At 37.5% G+C, this 27,279-nt stretch overlaps 1 protein-coding gene across 6 annotated transcripts in view; it reads left to right on the forward strand.

The window, feature by feature from the left end:
* The window catches only part of LOC112858881 (putative ATP-dependent RNA helicase DDX60), a 114,185-nt gene that overhangs the window by 37,721 nt on the left and 49,185 nt on the right, over positions 1 to 27,279 (forward strand). For all 6 annotated transcript variants that reach the window (XR_015250137.1, XM_086703904.1, XM_086703905.1 and 3 more), the window contains 11 exons: positions 1,414 to 1,580; positions 2,125 to 2,283; positions 4,063 to 4,212; positions 6,722 to 6,841; positions 7,994 to 8,089; positions 9,678 to 9,793; positions 11,110 to 11,240; positions 11,327 to 11,436; positions 24,472 to 24,576; positions 25,081 to 25,209; positions 26,495 to 26,619. Coding sequence is in view for 5 of the 6 variants with exons in the window: in XM_086703904.1 (XP_086560030.1) it covers positions 1,414 to 1,580; positions 2,125 to 2,283; positions 4,063 to 4,212; positions 6,722 to 6,841; positions 7,994 to 8,089; positions 9,678 to 9,793; positions 11,110 to 11,240; positions 11,327 to 11,436; positions 24,472 to 24,576; positions 25,081 to 25,209; positions 26,495 to 26,619 (1,408 nt within the window). In the remaining variant the exon portion in view is untranslated. The remainder of the gene's footprint in view (positions 1 to 1,413; positions 1,581 to 2,124; positions 2,284 to 4,062; positions 4,213 to 6,721; positions 6,842 to 7,993; positions 8,090 to 9,677; positions 9,794 to 11,109; positions 11,241 to 11,326; positions 11,437 to 24,471; positions 24,577 to 25,080; positions 25,210 to 26,494; positions 26,620 to 27,279) is intronic.

The following is a 27,279-nucleotide window of genomic DNA, read 5'->3' on the forward strand; positions in this document are numbered from 1 at the left end:
ATTACTTCTTTTATCAGTGAGCAGTGAAATCTCAGAGAGAGTCTAAGTAGCAAATATACAGCACATTCCTAAACAAATTCAAATCAAATCAAAGATAGGCTTAAGAATAACTACTTCCAAAATTGTGCGCATAGTCAAGGGAACCAACAATGACGGTGAGGCTCCCTGGGAGAATCTGTCACTCATCTTTGATATCTGAAGTGCAAACATTTTCTTGCTAGGTAAAACTAAGGATTATGTTTGCTGAGCATGTTTGAATTCTTCCAAATGTTGCTATTGCTTGCATGTGCTCTACTTTGCAATTTCTGTAGAATGTGGTAGAATAAAAAAGAAGAGACAAGAAGAGGAAGATAAAGGAGAAATAAAACTGGGTAGAGACATATAAATTGATAACAGGTGAATGATCATGTGCCATAATAGCTCCAAACTGACAATTCTTCCTAGTAAACCTACGTGATCTGTCCGGTTTGAGCATCTCCACACTTGAATCCATTTAACACATGGTTACCAGGTTCTTTTTTTTTTTTTTTCCTTCTACTCTTGTTCTGCTAACTTCAATCTCCTTTAACATAGTCAGCCTTTCACTGTGGATTCTGTCACAGTGAGAAGCATAAGATTTGGCTTATATATTTCTCCCTAAACAACATGTTGTATCAGAATTTGCAGTTGATTGCTACTGAGAAAGATCAGAATTCAGTGGCTTACTCTTCTGAGGGTAAGAATTCTATATTGAATTTGTTTTGTAGTCTCTTACAGTATTCAGTGGGTGTTTGGTAATATTTGTTAGATAGCTAAAATATAAGCTTATTGGAGAAAAGGCGAAATTAAAAACAGCCCTAACATGGTAAGTATGGAAAGATTAGAAGTGTGGAGGAATAAAAAGGATATTTATAACTATAAAGAAATGAAGAAGAATTAGCAAAGTCTGTATCTGGCAGTTGTGACAGACCGATTGAATTGACACCCTCCAATGATTACACCAAATAGTTATCTGTGGTCAATAGTAGAATTCAATAAATGTTGCAAAGTTTTTAACCAGATCTTTAAAGTCATCTAAATATTTTTCTTTGACCACGGTAGAGCACACATGAAAATAATAGGTGGAGAAAAGATTTGTTGTTCCCCAGAACGCTTATACAACCTTGAACTTTAACAATCTTCTTTCTATCATGAACTATAAGATTTTTCTTTGTCTCTGTTACTTGCACAGCTATTTCCCGGTTACCCATGGAGATGATGAAGTGGGTATAGCTGCACTTTTATTACATTTTTCCTAGTCCTCTTTATTCCAAAACCTTTGTTAATGTTAAGATAGTGAATTTAACTAGGTCAGATTGATAGCCTGGATGACTAATCTTGGATAATCAAACATTACTTTTGATGATCTTTGTATGTTGTTTATTGTTTGCTAAGGTGAAAGCACAAAAGATTTAAGTATAGCTGTTCAAATGATGAAAAGGATCCACTCCTTGATGGACAGATACCCAGAACTTTTGCAGGAGGCAGATCAGCAACTCATAGCCAGATGTCTGAAGTACTTAGGATTTGATGAATTGACAAGTTCTTTATATCCAACCCAGGTAATTTTCAGAATAGCTCCATTTTAATAGAATAATTATTGGGTATACATAAAGTATCTTGCAAATTAAGTCACCTCTTCTAGATTTTTTTTTTTATACTGACAGTATTTCCTCCAAGTTCAAAGTCATTTACTAGTGATTCAGCTGCCTGTACTTGAGATAATCTAGAATTAGAAAATTGATACAAATGCTTGTCTGGACAGACTAACTTCCAGGTAATTTCTGCAAAGCCTTAAAACTAATCCTGTGTTTAATTCTAGCAAACAGTTTAAAAACTATATAGTAATTATTTAATTGTCTTTAAATACATTCGATTGTAGCTATAAATACCATAATGGATATTTGAAAATCTTGATGTTTATCAATATACTCACAGTTAAGATAATGATTTAGGTGGTAAAGAACTTGTTCAATAAATATTACAAAACTGAAAATGTGGTAAAATACTTTTCTCATAAAAAGTGCTCAGTAATAAATATTTTAATTATTTAAACAATGTTATAGTTTAAAATCACTTTCCAAATGGACTTTTGAATTAATATAGGTTGTAGGAGATGACATAAAGGAGAAGAAAATGGATAAATATTCAGTTGGCATGGGACCAGTTCGGTTTCAACTACAATACATGGGCCATTATTTGATACGAGATGAGAGAAAAGATTCAGATCCCAGAGTTCAGGATTTTATTCCTGACACGTGGCAGGTAATAATTGAATGAAACAAAAATTTTATTTTATTTGTATTTTATTATTAAATGTTATCTCAGAAACTTTTCATTATTGTGGCTTTACATCTTATATTTGGCATGAACTTAATATTGAGTCCTGTCATTTAAAATTATTTCGTCATTGAAAATGTCATTGGTAAATTCTTTTTCGCTTAAAGTGAAATTTTCTTTTCATTCATTTTTTTGTATATTGGCCATTGCCTAGGAGGTACTTTGATGAATTCACATATATATTTTTAAAGTTGTCTGTGTGTCATCCAGTTGTATCATTGCGGAGCAATCTCTGTGTTTTCCCTGTGTCAATAGGATTTCACATGTAAATGTGCAGAATTTTGGTAGTTTAAATAGTACAGCAATTGTTTAGATATTTACATGCTACACATGTCACCATAGTAGTCATTCTTCTATAAATAAATGTAAAATTGATGGATATAAAACTTAGAATTAAATGGTGTGGTTCTGCATAGATTGGACTAAAAAAATTGCTGATAAATTGAACATGTTTACCTATAAAAGTGCAATTTCATAGGTTCAATCAAACAGACTTCCAGTTCAGAATATGACTTTATCTTAAGAAGTTGTGGTTTATATATACAATGGAATACTGCTTGGCAGTGAGAAAGAACGAAATACGGCCTTTTGTAGCAACATGGGTGGAACTGGAGAGTGTTATGCTAAGTGAAATAAGTCATACAGAGAAAGACAGATACCATATGTTTTCACCCTTATGTTGATCCTGAGAAACTTAACAGAAGACGGTGGGGGAAGGGAAGGGGAAAAAAAATGTTACAGAGAGGGAAGGAGGCAAACCATAAAAGACTCTTGAATACTGAGAACAAACTGAGGGTTGATGGGGGGTGGGGCGGGAGGGGAAAGTGGGTGATGGGCATTGTGGGGGGCACTTGTTGGGATGGGCACTGGGTGTTGTATGGAAACCAATTTGACAATAAATAATCATATTAAAAAAACAGAATATGACTTTATCTTATATTGATGATGGTGGGATATCTTAAAAAACTCCCCCCTCCTTTTCAGTAATGAGAGGACTAGTTCCTTACTTTAGTGCAGGACACAAAGCAGCCAGATGCTCTCCATTAATCCCCTGCACATTTCAATTCTTTTGATGTACACTTTGAGGTGTGGCCCAGAGTGGACCTAGATGAAGAATGTGCGGACTGAGTGAGGTTTGGGATGTTTTTCCATCTTCTGCCAAATCATATGATTTTTTGATTATTCATCATTTTGATGAATAAAAGCATAAACTGAGGGGATGAAAATTTCACATGCCCTCCAAAGGAGGGATCTGGTATTCTTCTATATACAAAGTAAAAGATAACTGGTAAAATTATGAATGGTTGATTTTTTTCTCCTCAGCTACCTTTTCACCATCATAAAAAATACATACTGGTTAGTTCTTAGAGCTTCATTTCTCAAAGCCTTTGGAGAAGAGCTGTATTTAGTCAATGACAAATACTTAGAAAAAAATAATCTTCCCAATGACAAGATAACTTTCTTCAGTCTCAGTCTCCATTTTTCACACACAAACCTACCTCCGGATGCTCAAAAGCATAACAATTCTCTCTTCTGAGACAATGCCGCGAGTTCTTCAGACTTTCCTGTTATGTTTCTTCATGTGTTTTCAACTCCCAGTTATTCCATTTGAAGTTCAGAAAAATATTGGAAGTGTATTCATATATTTGTTTTGGTAACATGCTGTTCCTGTTATCCACATGAATGGTGTTCTGAACCCTGCAGCGTGAACTCCTCGATGTTGTGGATAATAATGAGTCAGCAGTGATTGTTGCCCCAACGTCCTCGGGCAAAACCTATGCTTCCTACTACTGCATGGAGAAAGTGCTGAAGGAGAGCAATGAAGGGGTGGTCGTGTATGTTGCACCAACAAAGGTAGCGCTCACGTGACTTGAATTTTCTCTTTCATTCCTGAACCTCCTCTTTTAAAATAATGCATCTAGTCACGTGGTGAATCTATTTCACTTTTTGTTATTTATTTATTTTCCAGTCTTCTTAATCTATAATTGGCATATAACATTATTGTGTTATTTAAGGTGTACCAAACATAATTCGGTATGTGTGTATATTGTGAAATGATTGCCACGGTGAGCTTAGTTAACGCCCATCACCTCATACAGCTACAAACTCTTTTAGTGATGAGAACTTTTAAGATCTATATATGCTCTTAGTAACATTCAGCTATGCAGTACAGTATTGGTAAACATAGTCACCATGCTCTACATTACATATCTACTACTTATTTTAAAACTGGAAGTTCATACCTTTTGTCCACCTTCACTCATTTCATCCATCCCCTCTTCCCCCTACCGTCTGGTACCCACCAATTTATTCTCTGTTTCCAGAACTTTTACTTTGTTTTTTGACCCGCATTTTCCCCTGCCAGTTTCAGAGGCCAAAATAACACTTTTCTTAGAGCCATTGTGAGGAAAAAGTCTGGTCTTGGGATTTTGTCATTCAGCATTATATTTGAATTGAGAGAAGCACCCACACTTTGCTGGGCAATGTTGAGTCTCTTAGGAATCTAATACTGCCTTTCCAGAATTTATGAGATTGATCTAATCTGCTGTTGGGCATTTGTGACTGGCCTGTTTCTCAAGCCAGATTGTTTTGCCATTTTTCTTTTATGTCTATTACTGCCTAATGTTGAGCTTAAAAACAGAAAGTATGATCTTTGTCGTTTAGGAGAAAGTTTGATTTATGGAGAGTATGTTTGCATTTCCTCATTCATGACCCTTTGCTTATAATGTGATTACTCTTAGGAAAGGCAAATTTAGTTGAGATAACTTTAATTCTATAGATTAAAATGAATTCAAATTCCATTTCAGTTTCTAGGAAAATGTGTAAAGTTTAGTGACTTGCGGTCAGCCTGAGAACGAGATTGATCAATACGGTTAATTGAAATTGGCACTTTATTTTTTATTGTAGCTTTTTGGTTTTTCATGGCTATTAAAACATTAAGTGCTCATTGCAGGAATTAATAATATTTATCAAGAAAAATTAAGCTAACCAGAGATGGAATTTTAGTAAGTCAACTCTGTACGTATTGCCAAATTACTCTCTTAAAAGTTTAAATCCATTTTTATTTCCACTGGCACGTATGGCAGTGTATAGTCTCTTTTCTTCTCCAACATTTCTATTATCACTTGAAAAGTTTCTGCCATAAAAATAAAGTTTCTGCGATACTGACAGGTGAAAACTTCTCTCAGATTTCAATTTGCGTTTCTGTGATCACTAGTCCTTTGGGTATCTTTATGTGATTATTTTTGGACATTGACATTTTGTTTTTGTAATTTTTTTAATGTTTACTTATTCTTGACAGAGAGACAGAGAGAGAGAGTGCGAGCAGGGGAGGGGCAGAGAGAGAGGGAGACAGAGAATCCCAAGCAGGCTCCAGGCTCTGAACTGTCAGCACAGAGCCCAATGTGGGGCTCGAGCTCACGAACTGTGAGATCATGACCTGAGCAGAAATTGGACGTTCAACCAACTGAGCCACCCAGGCGCCCCTGGACATTGACATTTCTTTATTCATGAACTACTTGTGGATGCATTTGCCCATGTTTTGATTTTTAAGGAAGAAGTGGGCTTTTCTTTTTATTGAGTTGTTAGAGTTTTGTATACTAAGTATATTATTCTTTATATGTTATAATAAATATACTTTTATTTTGGCTTTTTACTATATTGGGTCATATAAATGATAATAATCTGTTCATATCTTTGTGTAGTCAGGCTTATCAATGTTTTCATTTAGTATTTCCATGTGTGTGCCCAGATGTATGAAAATATATGAAAATGTTCACTTTTAGTGTCTTTATGTGTATGTTTTAACCTTTATGTTTTAATCTATGTGGATTTTGGGGGGGGGGTGGTGTGTGCATAAGTGTGAAATAGATGTTCATAGATTTCCACATACTCAGTTCCACTAGCCAGGCTACCTACTTGATCCAAAGTATTCATGTATCTATATTTAAACTTTACGTATCTGAAGGAAGCCCCCAAATATGAGAACTACAAATCTGACTATCCTTCACTTGATCTTTCTTTTATAGTAGACTCACAGCTTCTTTCTAAGCCTTTGTCAAAGGTATTCAGCTATTTTCTTTCTTATGTGTGAGCAACATTTCCTGTTTTTTCTGATTAAGCCATTTTTTTCCCATTTTACTTTAAGTTGAGGTTTATCAATGAGGTTCACATGCTTAGTCAAATATCTCAAAGAGAATATGTGAGTGTATTTAGGGTAGATGGGTATAAGAAAGGGGCTGTTAAGCTTCTGTACTTGTAGTCATACGTATTTTTAGACTGTTCCTGTCGTTCTCTGAGGTTTCACCCGTGCTTTATTATGTGATTATTGAATCTCTTCCTTTATCAATCCTTTATCAATCAGGCCCTTGTTAATCAAGTGGCAGCAACTGTTCAGAGTCGTTTTACCAAAAATCTGCCAAATGGTGAAGCTCTATGTGGTGTTTTTACAAGGGATTATCGTCATGATGCCCTAAACTGTCAGGTAGGATATATTAATTAATCCATTTTTTATTAAATTACTTAATAGTACTAATATATGTTTCTTACACTAGAGATTCCACATCTGCACAAAGCCTTGTGGAAATATTTTTTTTGAATTTACAAGAGATGAATGACTTTACAGAAAATTTAATATTGTTATATTCCAAAGAGTGAGAACTAGCACTCGTCTTTCTCTGAGGATGCTTAAATTTTGATTTCATATTTCAGTTATTGTTTACTGCATCATCTTGATTTATAAATGGATTCAAAATGATCTGAAGAATCCAATGTTGTTAAAAATTCACAAACACCGATTTCTAACAAGAATTACTTTGTCTTGCTAATTAGGAAACTCTTACCGTTCTTGATGAGTAGGATACTCATCATAATTTCAAAAATGTTGTGTTATTGATAGAATACCTGACACTAAGTAAATCATAGATAGTTTTCCTCCTTAACGAATTCATAAATAAACAAGTAAGACTGAACAAAAAGTGAAAAGATGATCGTAGAACACAGCAAAGTAGGCATGAAGATATGCTACCCAGATTGCCTCTCAAGGGCAGTTTTGCTGCCCAAATGTGGCGAGGTTGGTCAAGACAAATACTAGCTGTCAGTTCCTCCAGTTCTGCCTCCACAGTCTGTGTCCTGTGGCTGAGTTAGGCTAGAGTATGAACACCGGGACATTTTGGCCTGATGTGGACTATTTCTGACAACCAGTATTCACTCCAGAATTCTGAGCCAGGTTGGCCGGGGTTTCTTCAGGCTTGTTTTGAAGGTTAGCTCCTTCCTCAGCCCAATCCTGCTTCTCCCCATGTTTGAAAATAGAAATTCTTCAAACAAAACTATCTCAGGGTCCGATTTTGAGGAAATAAACCTGTGATGATTAACTTTGTTTGTATTGCTTTGAATGCTTATAGATAAGAATTTTAAACTTCAAACTGATATTTTGCCACTTTGATGCATAAGAATTATAGTTTCATAAGGTTCAACCTAATATATCACAATTTTAAAGAAACATCCTCAAAAGTAATACTATATCCTAGTTATTAGCAGGTACATTTAGGAGTTATAACTCTATCTTTATATTCTTATAACAAAGTCTGCACATAGTAAGTATTCAAAATGTTTGTTTATGCAATGTTATTTTTAGGTACTTATTACAGTGCCTGCCTGCTTTGAAATTCTGCTGTTATCTCCTCATCGCCAAGCATGGGTGAAAAGGATCAGATATGTTATATTTGATGAGGTAGGTTTGGTATTATTTCTCTAGGTTGATTTCCTAGTGTGCGTAAGTGTTATAATGAAGATATTTGGTGCTTCAAGACTTCTGTCCCTTTGTGTAGAGTTCAGGTTTGGTGATGGCGGGGGTGGGGGAGGTGCTGCCTTTTAAATGGTTTCCCCAGTGAATCATATATCTTTTGGCTCTGTTTTCCTGTTGTGATTCAATAGGGGTTATTAGTATATGCTGCGGAGCTCTATGTGGCAAAGATACCTGCTATTGATGACTACTGTTTCAGGGGAGCACAATTAACCACGATGGCATAAGTTTTCCTGGATAGAAATTTCAAAATCCAAACTTTGATCTCTAAAGCCAAGAATTTTGGTCTCTAATAATAATGACAGTTATATAAGTTATTTTTATCAGTCATGGACCCAACAGGAAACAAATGGCACAGTAAAAACACAACAATTCAAGAAGAGAGTTTTCCAAAAATGTGTGTGAGGGAAACTCACATTAATAAAGATTAATACAGTAATCTAGGCCAGTAACTTACCCCTGTGCTTTAAGGGACAAGGCAAAGAAGCAGTTACTTAGACTCAGAAGGAGATTCTGATTGAGCTAGCCACACTGTGAGTACTTATCTTAGTTGAGGGACATAGCTAGTTCAAGGTAACCATTAAGGAAAGGACCCAGTGGAACAAAGACCTCATTCTCATTCTCCTCCCTTCTTCTGATCCCTTGCCAAGGCTGTCCATTGGCCAAGTCCAGTGGAACATGAGAATATTGGAGTTCTTTTAAAGCAATCTCTATAGGTCATTTTTTTTGGCCAAGGAGAGCAGGATAGAAAACAATGGAGATTTATAGGGGCAAATAGAAGATATTTACATTTTTATAATAGGAATTAATATCTTGTTCCATGTGTAAAGGAAGATACTGAAGAAATTTAATTAGAGAATCATTCTGGCTAATGATATGAAGAATGCTGGGGGCATTAAGGGAAGCTAGGATAATAGTCAGGAGGATATTGTGGTAGTGCACTGAGATATGATGATGACTTGGCTGGCAGTAGACGTGCAAAGAAATGCGTAGATTTGAAAGAAATTTCCAGAAGTAAGAGAAAGAGGAATTATTGATGGATTGGTTATGAGGATTACAGAAAATTTGTGTAGGGGTGCGCGGGTAGCTCAGTTGGTTAAACGTCAGACTCTTGATTTCGGCTCTGGTCATGATCTCACATTTTGTGGGATGGAGCCCCCTGTTGTACTCTGTGCTGATGGCACTAACAGTGTGGACCTGATTGGAATTCTCTCTCTCTCTCTCTCTCTCTCTCTCTCTCTCTCTCTCTGTCTCTCCCTCTCTTTCTCTCCTCCTCCCTACCTCTCTCTCTTTCTTTCTCCCTCTCTCTCAAAAGTAAGTAAATAAATATTTTAAAAAACCAAGAAAATACATGTCAAATTTTTCTATTATCTGGATTTGGGGATATTTATAAAAACTTCGTATGGGCAGTTAAAGGTAACAGGAAAGTGTGTATGATGATCCAAGCTCTTACGTCCTGTTTTAATTTGCTATTTTTAAGTAAGCTTTTCAAAGGAGAAATTTTTTGCTTTAATAGGTCCATTGTCTTGGTGGAGAAATTGGAGCAGAAGTCTGGGAGCATCTCCTTGTCATGATCCGATGTCCCTTTTTGGCTCTTTCAGCTACCATAAGTAACCCTGAACATCTTACTGAGTAGGCCTTATGTTCCAACTTATATAAATGCTTTTGTATTTAAAATTTTATACTTTCTATATGGGTTCTGATGAGTTTCATAACATTCTGGTGAGTTTATTAACTTATCTCCGACTATTTAAGGAACAGAACACCAATAGCACCTCCTAGCAGGTGCTGAGAAAGGCCACACTTAATAAAAGAAAATCAAGGAATGTCCCAGGCAGATCTGCAATTGAGTAGAAAATTTCTTTTGTATCCCTAAAAAAGTTCACTTTAAGTGATAGATCTGTGTTCTTTGTTTTAGTCCTTCAGCAAGACATAAAAAATAAAATAGTATAATGACACACTCTGCCCCAGACCCTGAGATTTCTTATCTTGGCCCACTTTGTAGATGTTTGGAAAGATAGCAAAGACTTAATAATTGAAAGGCCCATATCATTTTGTCATTGGGCTAGATTTTTGCCTACTAATAATAACCATTATAGCAAAGACTACTATGTGCTGGGCAGTGTTCTAAGTGCTTTGCAAATATTAATTTATTTCAAATACCCAACAACCCTTATGATTTACTACTTGTGATTACTACTATTAAATAGTACTTCTAATACTACTGTTATTATTTCCATTTTTGTGGAATGTGAAAATGTGGAAAATGAGGCACAGAGAGTGTCAGTGATTCAACCAAGAACCACAGATAGCAGTAAGGAGGCTGGGATTCAGTCTCAGGTAGTATACCTCCAGGGCCTATTCCTTTAAGTACAATTTTTAAGGCATATGAAAATTTTAAAAATGTTTATTTATTATTGAGAAACAGAGAAAGATTATGAGCATGGGAGGGGCAGAGAGAAGGGGAGACCCAGAATCCAAAGCAGGCTCCAGGCTCTGAGCTGTCAGCACAGAGCCCAACGCGGGGCTCGAACTCACAAACTGTGAGATCATGACCTGAGCCGAGTCTGACGTTTAACCGACTGAGCCACTCAGGCACCCCAGCATATGAGATTTTCTTTATTTAAAATATTTAATGTCGGGGCGCCTGGGTGGCGCAGTCGGTTAAGCGTCCGACTTCAACCAGGTCACGATCTCATGGTCCGTGAGTTCGAGCCCTGCGTCGGGTTCTGGGCTGATGGCTCGGAGCCTGGAGCCTGTTTCCGATTCTGTGTCTCCCTCTCTCTCTGCCCCTCGCCCGTTCATGCTCTGTCTCTCTCTGTCCCAAAAATAAATAAACGTTGAAAAAAAAAAATAAAAAAAAAAAATAAAAAAAAAATAAAATATTTAATGTCACAAGAAGTACTACTATATTACTGCTTACATGATATGTAAATTTATCTTTTAAGGTGGCTACAATCAGTAAAACGCTACTGGAAACAAGAAGACAGTACAATGGGAAAAAATAGAAATGCTGGCTATTGTGCCAATTCTCACAAATATCACTTTCGAATGAAGGAATCATATAAAGTTAGACTTGGTATGTTTGGAATTTTTCTTTTGCCCTAAAATCAGTCCAGTCCTTATGTGTCCATTGATTTGGAAATTCTTGTTCTTCATTGTTAGTGCTCTATGGAGAGAGATACAATGATTTAGAGAAGCATATATGTTCAATAACAGATGATGACATCTATTTTGATCATTTTCACCCATGTGCTGCACTAACAACAGATCATGTAAGTAATACTTTAGCCATATCTGTTATGAGTAATATAAATTACTTGTATATATATTATAATTGAAAAGCTGCCTACATGATTCTTATCAGAATTATAGACTACATACTTTATATCATTTTACCTTAGTTTTCTTTTTTACTTTGTTTATTGTATATATTTGACATGTAGCATAAATTTAAGGTGTATAACATGTTATTTTGATGTACTTATATATTGTAAAATAATTGTTATAACAATATTTAGCACCTCTATCACATTACATAATTATAGTACAATATTATTATCCATATTTATTATATTGTACATTAAATTTCTATGTTTTATTTACTCATTGCAAGTTTGTACCATTAAACAACACTGATCTTACCACCCACCCTACCGTACATCCCCCAATAACCATCATTTTACTGTGTTTTTTACGAGTTTGACTTTTTCAGATTCCACATGTAAGTGATACCACGCAGTTACTTGTCTTGCTCTGACTTATCTCTGTATAACTTATAATGTGATCAAGGTGCATCATGTTGCTTCAAACAGCAGGATATCCTCCTTTCTCAGGGTTGAATAATATTTCTAACCTTAGTTTTTTTAATTTTTTTTTTCCAAACGTTTTTTATTTATTTTTGGGACAGAGAGAGACAGAGCATGAACGGGGGAGGGGCAGAGAGAGAGGGAGACACAGAATCGGAAACAGGCTCCAGGCTCTGAGCCATCAGCCCAGAGCCCGACGCGGAGCTCGAACTCACGGACCGCGAGATCGTGACCTGGCTGAAGTCGGACGCTTAACCGACTGCGCCACCCAGGCGCCCCTAACCTTAGTTTTTTTAAAAGTAACAAAAATAACTTTGTAGTCTTTTTTATTTTTTTATTTTTTTTTTTTATTATTTTTTTTTTAATTTTTTTTTTTCTACATTTATTTATTTTTGGGACAGAGAGAGACAGAGCATGAACGGGCGAGGGGCAGAGAGAGAGGGAGACACAGAATCGGAAACAGGCTCCAGGCTCTGAGCCATCAGCCCAGAGCCCGACGCGGGGCTCGAACTCACAGACCGTGAGATCGTGACCTGGTTGAAGTCGGACGCTTAACCGACTGCGCCACCCAGGCGCCCCAACTTTGTAGTCTTCAATGAACACTCAGTGGTGTCTGGATTCACAACGCTTGAAAATGATGAAAAATTTTAACCTGAAGTTTTTTGGTTAATTTTATTTATTCTTAGAGATTTTCTTTGTTCATTTTCCTTCTTCTCAACATGCGTGTCTCTCCATCCACTTCTGTGACATTGACTCTTAGTGTACAACTATATGTGGACAGTTCCTAGTATATGTGAGAATCTGATCACTGAGTTAGGTTAAATAAGGAAAAGATGTTTTGCTCACATACCAGTCACAACATGATTTTTCTGGTAGCAAATTAATAAAGTAGAGGTTTGGGGACATCATTTGGGGTATTGGGGTGTCTGTGGAGGAAGATTTCTTAATTTTCCTTTCATAATTCTCTTCCTTTCTCATTCTATTCTTAGGAATGGCCCATTCAAGCTTAATTGCCTCTCAGAGTGATAATTAGTAGTTTGTCTTCCTTCCAAAATCTGTCTTCCTTCCAAAATCCAAGTTGTCAGTTAAGCCTCCTAAAACATAATTATGATATTGCCAAGCTTTAATGAGTTTCCTTTGGAAGTTACTGAATGCACAGCTCCTTAGCTTGGCTTCCTATGGCTTCTCTGACCTCACCCCAAAATCTGATGTATCTTACCTGGAGGTAAGATTTATATTTTACCTCATAATTTATATTGTTCCTGGAGTGTTTCACTCTAGATGCTAAATGCCAGTTGTCCAGATCCTGTTCATCTTTTATGACTCCTCTAATGTGAAACATCTTCAGTCCTTCTGTGACCTCCTTAGCTGGATGTAATCTTCTACTTCTATAGCATCTTGTCTGTATTTCTTGTATGACAGCAGTCATGATCAGCTTACTGCTAAAGTTACTTCTATACATGTCTCCTTTATCTTACTAGAATAACTCCTTGAAGACAAATTTTGTGTCCTTATGAGTTCCTAACAAACTGTATATAAAAGGTGCTTAATAAATGTATGGTACATAAAGACAGCCAACCTAAATTGAGCATTGAATTTGTGTTCTAATAATTGTCCATATTTTGTGTCTTGGAAACATCACAATAGTTTTAGGATGGATGTCTTGTTAATATTCCCATTTACAAATGAGGAAGGTGAGGCATAGATAATTCAGCTAACTCATTCTTGCACCATGAATAAGTGTTGGGGGCAGGTTGCAATCAAGATAGAGTACAGAGTTTGCCCTGTCATCACAGTATTCTAAATAATCTGTTGAATAAATCCTTGAATGAGTGAATGCATGAGAATCACTATAGCTTTTGGGCAATATTGCAATGGCTTCTAAAAGCAACTGAATGAATCCTAATCCTGGTAATTTTCTTATAAATTTTATTACAAAAGTTTCTCTTTTGAGTGGCAATGGCCCAATCCAAACTCTAAATAAAACTGAACTATGGACAAAATTCCTGTGAATTAACTCACACCCCAGACTTAGAATATGGATGGTGACCCACACATAAGTAATAGACGTCTTTTTCTGTCTCTGCCTCTCTCTCCTTTTCTCTTTCTCTCTGTCTCCTTTTTTCTTTCCCTGTCATCACTTGGCATTTTTATAACAGCATAGTATTTAAAAAATTATTTATTTTGTGGAGGATGGTTCAAGGCAGGTTATCTTTAAGTAGCAATGAGCACAGTGATTTGGAGTACCTAGCAAGAATGGCATTTTGGTCCAAGTGCCTTTCCTCTATTCTCAGTAGCTATTAATGGAGTAACTGGAAAGCAACAGAACTGCTACAGTGTGCTCTGACCCTGTGTGACTTCTGCAAAGGTCATGCTGTTGTATGAGTCTTCTTGACTTCGGGACTTTTGTAGCACTCATAGAGGATGTACTCAAAGGCCCGAGCATTATTAAATGTGTGTTGACAGCTGTGTGTGCAGCATATGTTTTATAGTATGTTTCCTTAAAGGAGCATCAATGAAAAACAGGTAGATTTTTCCAAACAAGTAAAGAATTCCTGATCTTGTATAGTAAACTTCAGATTAATATGAGAGAACTGAGTGGTGAGAAAAAGCATAATAAATTGTGGCAACATAAAGAGAAGAGCCATCCACCTTGATTGTCGCCCCTACAGCTCTATCATAGAAATCATCTCAGAAGGGAAGGGGTGGAACAGGAAGAGTAAACTGGCCTTAATCCAACTGAGGTGAAGGATTGCCCTTCCATCCATGTGAGGCTTATTTCTGGCAAAAAGCAGAGCTTGGCCTTTGCCACCAATTACCATGTCACACAGGAACAGCTGCGCACTCCTGGAGAGCTGTCAGCCCCAGGAAGTCCTTGAAAGAACTGTTGCCTCTTTTTGCTCAGTACAGATCAATGCCTACCATCACCTGTGGCATTAGGGACAATGTAGTTTGCAAAAATAACATCATGGTATAATACTATTGTGTTTACAAAGGAAGGATGGGACAAATCTGTGACCCTTTAGTTTTCTTCCTTCTGTGTCTAGGCTGGCTCAGGTTTTGCCAGTTCTTTCACTGCGTAGTGGAGAAAAATTGAATTGAATTCCCAGCTTCTAGCCACAGAGTTATTAAACTAGTTTTAAAAAATTAAGACTTGTAAGTTGGTCATTGACAGTTGAGGCATCAACCACGTGCCAAGTATTTCACTAGACCTATTATGTAATCTAACTTAATTCTTTTAATTTTTTTTTTAACGTTTATTTATTTTTGAGACAGAGAGAGACAGAGCATGAACGGGGGAGGGTCAGAGAGAGGGAGACACAGAATCTGAAACAGGCTCCGGGCTCTGAGCTGTCTGCTCAGAGCCCGACGCGGGGCTTGAACTCACTGACCGTGAGATTATGACCTGAGCCGAAGTCGGCCGCTTAACCGACTGAGCCACCCAGGCGCCCCTAACTTAATTCTTACAACAAATCTATGGCATAGACAGAATTATTGTCCATTTTGGAAATGAAGAAAGCCACGCTCTGTACAAAGGTTAAATAAGAGACTTAAGAAATCATAAACATTCTAGTGACAGAAATAAGATTTATATCTTAAAAACTGTGACACATTTTGAATTTATTTTACATATATGTATTTTAGTAGGCAAAAAGTTTGCCATTTTCAAGTAGTATTTTTTTTAAGTTTATTTATTTTGAGACAGAGAGAGAGAGAGAGAGAGAGAGCAGGAAAGGAGCAGAGAGAAAGGGGGGGAGAGAGAATCCCAAGCAGGCTTTGTGCTGTCAGCATAGAGCGTGACACAGGGCTCGATCCCATAAACCAAACGGTGAGATCATGCCTGAGCTAAAATCAGAAGTCCAATGCTTAAACCAAATGAGCCATTCAGGTGCCCCACCACCTTCAAGTAGTGTTAATAAAAGAACAAAATGCTAACATTCCAAAATAACATATTCAGTTACTATGTTGACATAATGCAGTCATTACTATCTAGCTAGCTTTTAATAGTCCAACTGAGAGATGCTAAATGATAATTCCATGGAATGATTTGCATCCTACAGTTTTTTCACAAGCTTAATTCAAGACTAATTGATTTTTTAACAAATATATTTGACATGTACCATTGTGAAAGCTTAAGGTGTACAACATGCTGATTGGACACATTTATATGTTGTGATATGATTGCCCTTGTAGCTTTAGCTAACACCCCTATCAGGTCACATAATTAAGATTTTATTTTGTGGTGGCAGTAATTAAGATCTAGTCTCTTAGCATGTTTCATGTTTATAATACAGTATTGTTATCTGTAATGACGATACTGTGCATTAGATCTTCAGGACTTACGTATCTACTAGTTTTAAAAGTTTAAAAATCATGCCGATATGTGTATCTTATTTGATTTTACCACTCTATCAGGCAGAAGTACAGATATTTTAATTCCTATATTATGGATGAAGAACTAAACTGGCCTTTTTAAGTAGAATTGAAACTAAATCTTCTAATTCAAACTCTACTGTACTTTCCATTCTACCAGTTGTTGTTGTTGTTGTTGTTGTTGTTGTTGTTGTTGTTTTCCAAATGTGTGTGTTTGGCATGGCTTTATTGCCCAGAATTTCCAAACCTAGCTTTTAAAACTTAACAGGTATTTACTAAAACAAATGCCCTATCGTCACATAAGTTTGGAGAAATCTGTATATGATTGTCCCTTCTTTGAGATTTGACATTTCCAATGGCAAACCTTCTAGAAGCCTATTTAATAGAACACCTGTGAAAAGACACTCCCCTTTCTTTTATTTTTATTTTTTTTATTTATTTTTATTTTTTTAAATTTATATGAAATTTATTGTCAAATTGGCTTCCATACAACACCCAGTGCTCATCCCAAAAGGTGCCCTCCTCAATACCCATCACCCACCCTCTCCTCCCTCCCACCCCCCATCAACCCTTAGTTTGTTCTCAGTTCTCAACAGTCTCTTATGCTTTGGCTCTCTCCCACTCTAACCTCTTTTTTTTTTTCCTTCCCCTCCCCCATGGGTTCCTGTTAAGTTTCTCAGGATCCACATAAGAGTGAAACCATATGGTATCTGTCTTTCTCTGTATGGCTTATTTCACTTAGCATCACACTCTCCAGTTCCATCCACGTTGCTACAAAAGGCCATATTTCATTTTTTCTCATTGCCACGTAGTATTCCATAGTGTATATAAACCACAATTTCTTTATCCATTCATCAGTTGATGGACATTTAGGCTCTTTCCATAATTTGGCTATTGTTGAAAGTGCTGCTATGAACATTGGGGTACAAGTGCCCCTATGCATCAGTACTCCTGTGTCCCTTGGATAAATTCCTAGCAGTGCTATTGCTGGGTCATAGGGTAGGTCTATTTTTAATTTTCTGAGGAACCTCCACACTGCTTTCCAGAGCGGCTGCACCAATTTGCATTCCCACCAACAGTGCAAGAGGGTTCCCGTTTCTCCACATCCTCTCCAGCATCTATAGTCTCCTGATTTGTTCATTTTGGCCACTCTGACTGGCGTGAGGTGATACCTGAGTGTGGTTTTGATTTGTATTTCCCTGATAAGGAGCGACGCTGAACATCTTTTCATGTGCCTGTTGGCCATCCGGATGTCTTCTTTAGAGAAGTGTCTATTCATGTTTTCTGCCCATTTCTTCACTGGGTTATTTGCTTTTCGGGTGTGGACTTTGGTGAGCTCTTTATAGATTTTGGATACTAGCCCTTTGTCCGATATGTCATTTGCAAATATCTTTTCCCATTCCGTTGGTTGCCTTTTAGTTTTGTTGGTTGTTTCCTTTGCTGTGCAGAAGCTTTTTATCTTCATAAGGTCCCAGTAATTCACTTTTGCTTTTAATTCCCTTGCCTTTGGGGATGTGTCGAGGAAGAGATTGCTACGGCTGAGGTCAGAGAGGTGTTTTCCTGCTTTCTCCTCTAAGGTTTTGATGGTTTCCTGTCTCACATTCAGGTCCTTTATCCATTTTGAGTTTATTTTTGTGAATGGTGTGAGAAAGTGGTCTAGTTTCAACCTTCTGCATGTTGCTGTCCAGTTCTCCCAGCACCATTTGTTAAAGAGACTGTCTTTTTTCCATTGGATGTTCTTTCCTGCTTTGTCAAAGATGAGTTGGCCATACGTTTGTGGGTTTAGTTCTGGGGTTTCTATTCTATTCCATTGATCTATGTGTCTGTTTTTGTGCCAATACCATGCTGTCTTGATGATGACAGCTTTGTAGTAGAGGCTAAAGTCTGGGATTGTGATGCCTCCTGCTTTGTTCTTCTTCTTCAAAATTACTTTGGCTATTCGGGGCCTTTTGTGGTTCCATATGAATTTTAGGATTGCTTGTTCTAGTTTCGAGAAGAATGCTGGTGCAATTTTGATTGGGATTGCATTGAATGTGTAGATAGCTTTGGGTAGTATTGACATTTTGACAATATTTATTCTTCCAATCCATGAGCAGGGAATGTCTTTCCATTTCTTTATATCTTCTTCAATTACCTTCATAAGCTTTCTATAGTTTTCAGCATACAGATCTTTTACATCTTTGGTTAGATTTATTCCTAGGTATTTTATGCTTCTTGGTGCAATTGTGAATGGGATCAGTTTCTTTATTTGTCTTTCTGTTGCTTCATTGTTAGTGTATAAGAATGCAACTGATTTCTGTACATTGATTTTGTATCCTGCAACTTTGCTGAATTCATGTATCAGTTCTAGCAGACTTTTGGTGGAGTCTATCGGATTTTCCACGTATAATATCATGTCATCTGCAAAAAGCGAAAGCTTGACTTCATCTTTGCCAATTTTGATGCCTTTGATTTCCTTTTGCTGTCTGATTGCTGATGCTAGAACTTCCAGCACTATGTTAAACAACAGCGGTGAGAGTGGGCATCCCTGTCGTGTTCCTGATCTCAGGGAAAAAGCTCTCGGTTTTTCCCCGTTGAGGATGATGTTAGCTGTGGGCTTTTCATAAATGGCTTTTATGATCTTTAAGTATGTTCCTTCTATCCCGACTTTCTCAAGGGTTTTTATTAAGAAAGGGTGCTGGATTTTGTCAAAGGCCTTTTCTGCATCGATTGACAGGATCATATGGTTCTTCTCTTTTTTTTTGTTAATGTGATGTATCACGTTGATTCATTTGCGAATGTTGAACCAGCCCTGCATCCCAGGAATGAATCCCACTTGATCATGGTGAATAATTCTTTTTATATGCTGTTGAATTCGATTTGCTAGTATCTTATTGAGAATTTTTGCATCCATATTCATCAGGGATATTGGCCTGTAGTTCTCTTTTTTTACTGGGTCTCTGTCTGGTTTAGGAATCAAAGTCATACTGGCTTCATAGAATGAGTCTGGAAGTTTTCCTTCCCTTTCTATTTCTTGGAATAGCTTGAGAAGGATAGGTATTATCTCTGCTTTAAACGTCTGGTAGAACTCCCCTGGGAAGCCATCTGGTCCTGGACTCTTATTTGTTGGGAGATTTTTGATAACCGATTCAATTTCTTCGCTGGTTATGGGTCTGTTCAAGCTTTCTGTTTCCTCCTGATTGAGTTTTGGAAGAGTGTGGGTGTTCAGGAATTTGTCCATTTCTTCCAGGTTGTCCAATTTGTTGGCATATAATTTTTCATAGTATTCCCTGATAATTGTTTGTATCTCTGAGGGATTGGTTGTCATAATTCCATTTTCATTCATGATTTTATCTATTTGGGTCATCTCCCTTTTCTTTTTGAGAAGCCTGGCTAGAGGTTTGTCAATTTTGTTTATTTTTTCAAAAAACCAACTCTTGGTTTCGTTGATCTGCTCTACAGTTTTTTTAGATTCTATATTGTTTATTTCTGCTCTGATCTTTATTATTTCTCTTCTTCTGCTGGGTTTAGGCTGCCTTTGCTGTTCTGCTTCTATTTCCTTTAGGTGTGCTGTTAGATTTTGTATTTGGGATTTTTCTTGTTTCTTGAGATCGGCCTGGATTGCAATGTATTTTCCTCTCAGGACTGCCTTCGCTGCGTCCCAAAGCGTTTGGATTGTTGTATTTTCATTTTCGTTTGTTTCCATATATTTTTTAATTTCTTCTCTAATTGCCTGGTTGACCCACTCATTCGTTAGTAGGGTGTTCTTTAACCTCCATGCTTTTGGAGGTTTTCCAGACTTTTTTCTGTGGTTGATTTCAAGTTTCATAGCATTGTGGTCTGAAAGTATGCATGGTAGGATTTCAATTCTTGTAAACTTATGAAGGGCTGTTTTGTGACCCAGTATATGATCTATCTTGGAGAATGTTCCATGTGCACTCGAGAAGAAAGTATATTCTGTTGCTTTGGGATGCAGAGTTCTAAATATATCTGTCAAGTCCATCTGATCCAATGTCTCATTCAGGGCCCTTGTTTCTTTATTGACCGTGTGTCTAGATGATCTATCCATTTCTGTAAGTGGGGTGTTAAAGTCCCCTGCAATTACCACATTCTTCTCAATAAGGTTGCTTATGTTTATGAGTAATTGTTTTATATATTTGGGCGCTCCGGTATTTGGCACATAGACATTTATAATTGTTAGCTCCTCCTGATGGATAGACCCTGTCACTATTATATAATGTCCTTCTTCATCTCTCGTTACAGCCTTTAATTTAAAGGCTAGTTTGTCTGATAGAAGTATGGCTACTCCAGCTTTCTTTTGGCTTCCAGTCGCATGATAAATAGTTCTCCATCCCCTCACTCTCAATCTAAAGGTGTCCTCAGGTCTAAAATGAGTCTCTTGTAGACAGCAAATAGATGGGTCTTGTTTTTTTATCCATTCTGATACCCTATGTCTTTTGGTTGGCGCATTTAATCCATTTACATTCAGTGTTATTATAGAAAGATATGGGTTTAGAGTCATTGTGATGTCTGTATGTTTTATGCTTGTAGTGATGTCTCTGGTACTTTGTCTCACAGGGTCCCCCTTAGGATCTCTTGGAGGGCTGGTTTAGTGGTGACAAATTCCTTCAGTTTTTGTTTGTTTGGGAAGACCTTTATCTCTCCTTCTATTCTAAATGACAGACTTGCTGGATAAAGGATTCTCGGCTGCATATTTTTTCTGTCTAGCACCCTGAAAATCTCGTGCCAATTCTTTCTGGCCTGCCAAGTTTCAAAAGAGAGATCAGTCACGAGTCTTATAGGTCTCCCTTTATATGTGAGGGCACGTTTACCCCTTGCTGCTTTCAGAATTTTCTCTTTATCCTTGTATTTTGCCAGTTTCACTATGATATGTCGTGCAGAAGATCGATTCAAGTTACGTCTGAAGGGAGTTCTCTGTGCCTCTTGGATTTCAATGCCTTTTTCCTTCCCCACTTCAGGGAAGTTCTCAGCTATTATTTCTTCAAGTACCCCTTCAGCACCTTTCCCTGTCTCTTCCTCCTCTGGGATACCTATTATGCGTATATTATTTCTTTTTAGTGTATCACTTAGTTCTCTAATTTTCCCCTCATACTCCTGGATTTTTTTATCTCTCTTTTTCTCAGCTTCCTCTTTTTCCATAACTTTATCTTCTAGTTCACCTATTCTCTCCTCTGCCTCTTCAATCCGAGCCGTGGTGGTTTCCATTTTGTTATGCATTTCGTTTAAAGCGTTTTTCAGCTCCTCGTGACTGTTCCTTAGTCCCTTGATCTCTGTAGCAAGAGATTCTCTATTGTCAGCTATACTGTTTTCAAGCCCAGCGATTAATTTTATGACTATTATTCTAAATTCACTTTCTGTTATATTATTTAAATCCTTTTTGATCAGCTCATTAGCTGTTGTTATTTCCTGGAGATTCTTCTGAGGGGAATTCTTCCGCTTGGTCATTTTGGATAGTCCCTGGCGTGGTGGGGACCTGCAGGGCACTTCCCCTGTGCTGTGGTGTATAACTGGAGTTGGTGGGCGGAGCCGCAGTCAGACCTGATGTCTGCCCCCAGCCCGCAGCTGTGTCCACAGTCAGACTGGTGGGTGCCTTCTCTTCCCCTCTCCTAGGGGCGGGATTCACTGTGGGGTGGGGTGGCCTGTCTGGGCTACTTGCACACTGCCAGGCTTGTGATGCTGGGGATCTGGCGTCTTAGCTGGGGTGGGTAGGCAAGGTGCACGGGGGCAGGAGGGGCAGGCTTAGCTTGCTTCTCCTTAGGTGATCCACTTCAGGAGGGGCCCTGTGGCAGCAGGAGGGAGTCAGATCCGCTGCTGGAGGTTTGGCTCCGCAGAAGGGCAGAGTTGGGTGTTTGCGCGGAGCGAGCAAGTTCCCTGGCAGGAACTGGTGCTCTTTGGGATTTTGGCTGGGGGATGGGCGGGGGAGATGGCGCTGGCGAGCGCCTTTGTTCCCCACCAAACTGAGCTCTGTCGTCCGGGGGCTCAGCAGCTTTCCTTCCCTTTGTCCTCCAGCCTTCCAGCTTTCTGAGCAGAGCTGTTAACTTATGACCTCCCAGCCGCTAAGTCGCGCTTGCTGTCGGAACACAGTCCGTCAGGCCCCTCCGCTTTTTGCAAGCCAGACTCTGGCGCTCTGCTTGGCCGGGGAGCCGCCCCTCCGCCCCGGCTCCCTCCCGCCAGTCCGTGGAGCGCGCACCGCCTCGCCGCCCTTCCTACCCTCTTCCGTGGGCTTCTCGTCTGTGCTTGGCTCCGGCGACTCCGTTCTGCTAATCCTCTGGCGGTTTTCTGGGTTATTTAGGCAGGTGTAGGTGGAATCTAAGTGATCAGCAGGACGCGCGGTGAGCCCAGCGTCCTCCTACGCCGCCATCTTCCTCCTCCTCCTCCCCTTTCTTTTAAAGAATACCTATTGGCATTTCAGGGATCATGGTTTGACAGGCAATTTTTTTAGCAATATTGGCTGACATCAGCAGAAAATACTACAATGCAAGCTTTTTCAGAAACAGGAATTTTTGATTTATGCTTTAAAACACTTGTGGAGAAATTAATGCCCTGCATTATCCAAAAGGCTTAAAGCAGAACCAAGGGACTGAGCTGGGGAAGAAGCTTTCTTGACTGTCCTGAAGGTGATCGGAAAGTGTTCGTGTTAAAGTTGACCAAGTTCTTATCTTAGAACTTAAGCAAGTAAGACTTGTCCCCTTTAGCCTGGGTTGGTACTCTAAAGCAAAGAATCATGTTACTAATTGAATCAATTTCAACCTGCAGGGTACCGGTTGTGATTTCTTGTCTAAATAGTCCACCAAGTTTTTAGCTTCCCAGTACTCTTGATTTGAAATGTGGAAGCATCTATAGAGAATTAGCCCAATTAAAAGGTTTGGGAAACAATAAACCCACTTTTTGGAGTTTTTATTTTTTTCCCCAATTTTGCTAAATCAAGCACACTCTTGGTTAGTATTTTGTTTGCATGTAGCACTGACCATCATTTGAACTTTTTAGTTTAGTGCTGTTTTGAAAGTCTTTGCATTCATGATAGTGACTCTGAGGCTGCTGACTGAAAAAAAGAGGAAGAATTGAACTAAAACAAAAGTATTTATTTGGGTCTTAGAATTGCAAACTGGGAAGCACAGATTTGGGTAGCAACCCAAATTTTGTCCCATTGAAAAGTAAATGCCAAAGGTCTTTATTAGCAAGACCTGGTGTTGCAGGAGTTTTTGCTTCAACTCCCCAGGTTCCTTGTCTTGTGGCTTCGAAGAATGAAGAGGTGGGCACAAAATGAGCAGCAGGCAAAAGTTTATTACAGTTTAAGACCAGAAAGGAGGAATAGTAGGAAAGCTCTCTATAGAGAGGCGACATTTGAAAGTGAATGCCTGCGAACTATAGGCTAGAGTCCTTGTTTTATAGGGTTCCGGTCGGCCCTCCCTTCCCTTACCCCTAGTTCCTGCTCAGGTCCTACCCTCATTGGCTTGATAAGTCTAGGTGCTGGCTTGTCCCTTCGTGATTGGCTCATTTCCATTGTATGAGGGGTGGTCTATGGCCATATCATTCCTTTTGGGTTATGCATTTTATGGTTTACTACTTATTTTTAGTTAGGTCTTTTGTCAAATTCCTGAGGGAAACCTGAGGGGGAGTGGGTGGTGTTTATTACATTCTTAAGAGGACACTTACCCCTGAGGGGGGTTGGCTGTGGTCAGACCCTCCTAGTATTGTTCCAAAATATGTGTCTTTTCCTACCCTGGTACCTCAGGTCCTAATCATTCCCTCTCTGCCTATTTTATCCTATCTTTCCCTATCAGGAAACTTACACAAGTTGTTTTCCAAGAATTATGATTGGAAGATGTGATGACATTTTATAATTTATTGGTTTTCTGAGTACATTATGTCAGTTACTAGGAAAATATCTTTTTCAGAGTGTCTAGTTTTTATCAAGAATGCACATGCAACAGTCCTGTTTTCAGTCCTATTCCTTTGCCCAGTTCAATAGTCCGTTGTAGTTACTGTTTCAAAAACAGAATAAAGTTTTAGTTCCAAAATAGCGTCTCTCATGTTCGGAGGTTTTACCTAGGTTCATGAGGCAAAGGACAGAACATAAGATAAAATACAAGAATATTAAAATTGTTAATTTTATTTTAAATGTAGATTGAAAAGTATGGATTTCCTTCTGACCTTACCCTTTCCCCTCGAGAAACCATCCAGCTTTATGATACCATGTTTCAATTCTGGGAAAGCTGGCCCAGGGCCCAAGTAAGTAATAATTACACAATTAATCTGAATTAATTTTATTATAGTGGATGGTAACACTGCTGTTCATAAAGACAAATTCTCACCCTTTCTGATCATGTGCATCTAATCTTTTAAAATCATACATACACTCTCCAAAATACAACTGCCCCTTCTCAGACATTCTTCTTCCTTTCTTTCAATTTCTGGGGTGCTACAATATCTTAGTCTCCTTTTACATCTTGGATTCATATTCCTTCATCTTCTTTCATTGTGCTCCCCTTCTCTCTTTACGCCCTAATTGCTGTCTGTTTTCATCTTCTACTTGGTTTTGCTCTGCATTCTTTCCTTTGAAGAGTTCATGTGTCCTGTTAGGTTTATGTACTGGAAACTTCGGGGGGATAAAAAGACATTTAATAGTTTATACTCTTAAGAAGCTTGTGATTCTTTTAGTGAAATGTATAATTGAGAAACATCTTTGGATTTTCTTGCATGATTTTATTTAACTTTGTGGCATTTCTTTTCAAGGAGTTGGATCCAGAGAAATCCATTCATTGTAAGAATAAAATAGTCATTAAAAAGTTGGATGTTAGAAAATACGAAGAGAGCTTAAAGGCAGAATTAACAAGTTGGATTAAAAATGGCCATGCTGAGGAGGTAATTTTCACATGTTTTTTGGCAAAACAATATGTTCCTTGTTTTCTTGAGTTACCTTGGTGTCATTATCACCACTACTATTATTGTTATTATTTTAGTCTTCAATTTTCATTTTAGGATTGTAAGTTGAACTGGAAGTCTAGTGATTCAGAGATAGAATAGAAAGAGGAAAAGGAAATTGGTCTTTGTTTAATACTTGGTGCTTTCTAAAACATGTACCAGAAGCCAGGAATTCCTGTTTGGTGTTATAATAGATAAGAACAGAGGGGTCACTATCCACAGAGTCAGTGTTCTTGATGACAGCAGAGAGATTGAAATCACAGTAACAGTAAATGAGAAGATTCTTTACTCCTCTATCTTCTGCTGTCTTGGGATTTTTTTTTAAGTTTATTTATTTTGAGAGAGAGAGAGAGAGAGAGAGAGAGAGAGAGAGAGAGAGGAGCAGAGAGACAGGAGGAGAATACCAAGCAGGCTCCATGCTGTCAGCACAGAGCCTGATGGGTGGCTTGATCTCACGAACTGTGAGATCATGACCTGAGCCAGAATCAAGAGTTGGATGCTTAACTGACTGAACCACCCAGGCATTCCAATTGTAATTTTTTTCTTTCATGATTTTTATTGCAACTTGTAGGAACTATTTGTATATTAAAACCTTAACTTGGGATCATGTAAGTTTTACATATTTATATTAAGTAAGTTGATGATGGTTTTTATATTTTGAAGCTTGTCTTATTGTCACACATTGTGGTTTTTGATTTTTGGGGAGTGACATATATTAGACTTTTCCCATGTGAGTTTTTTACATTACGTTTTGAGTTAGATCATCTCCCATTCAGAAACATAATTAACTTCCATTTCCTTCCATTTATTTTGTCATTTAAAAACATTCAGAATGTATTTGAAAGTGATTTTTATACATGACATGGAGAGAAACTGATTTACCCTACCTTCAGCCACAGTATAACCAACAGCATTTACTCAACAACCTCTTTCTGACTGATTTGTGTCGACTTAAATAATTGCATGTTAAATTGCATATATGTGTGCATGTATATATATATTCCTCTTTTTGTCGTTGTTCTTTTAGTGCATTGATTTACATATTTCTTTGATGGTTTCTTTACAAAATTTTATATTTTTATACTTACTTTGTTATTATATTTTATTTTAAAAAGCTCAGAAACATAGATTAGATGACCATGAAAATATTTTAGCCAAAAGTAGTAATTCCTTTTTTTATTATGCAGCATTTAAAACTAATAAAATTTTTTATTCATTGCTACAGGCCAAAATGGTTCTGAGGAATCTTAGTCCTGATTCAGTATTTAGTTCAGGAAACACAGTAAAAATGTTTCCACTGCTCGTTGAGAAGCTAAGGAAAATGGAAAAGTTACCGGCATTATTTTTTTTGTAAGTCATCTAATTTAATTTTTTTTTTTTATAATTTGTATCAGGCTTATTCTTTTAAGGTGAGGAAAGTTACAAAATCCACTGTTGTAATAAGCTATTCATTACTGTTTTTGGTGCTCATTTGTTAGCAGAATGCATATTTAGCATCTTTCTAGTTCAGTTCTTGAAAAAATTTTTTTTACTTGTGTTATTACAAATTGCCATCTTTAAATAGTTTTCTACTCCTTTTTTTGTTATATTTTTATTGTAAACTATTATATTTTTATTTCGGTCTTATACATTTCCAGTAAATAATGAGGTTCTTTGCAAAATAAATTGAATGTTTATGCACACAAGTATCCCATATAAAATTAAAGTATCCTTACTATATGTTAGCATCTTTATTCACGGGGTATTTTATTGTTTTTAATTTATGGTTATGGGAACTGTAACTTTGAGACACTGCTATCTTGCTAAATTTTATGTGCTGTACCATGAAATAGCTTAAAATTGAATGTAATCATCCAGTTTTGGTGAAGTATAAATTATATGAAAATATATTTATTAATTGGATATTAAGTTGTATCACATAGTTTGGGATCAGAAAAAATGCTTTATTTACTTTAGATAATTTCAGACTATTTTAAGCCATGGAAACTTTAAAGAAGCCACAGATATAAA

This window comes from Puma concolor, chromosome B1 (genome assembly GCF_028749965.1).
Source record: "Puma concolor isolate L17-30 chromosome B1, mPumCon1.1.hap2, whole genome shotgun sequence".
Taxonomy (NCBI): Eukaryota; Metazoa; Chordata; class Mammalia; order Carnivora; family Felidae; genus Puma; species Puma concolor.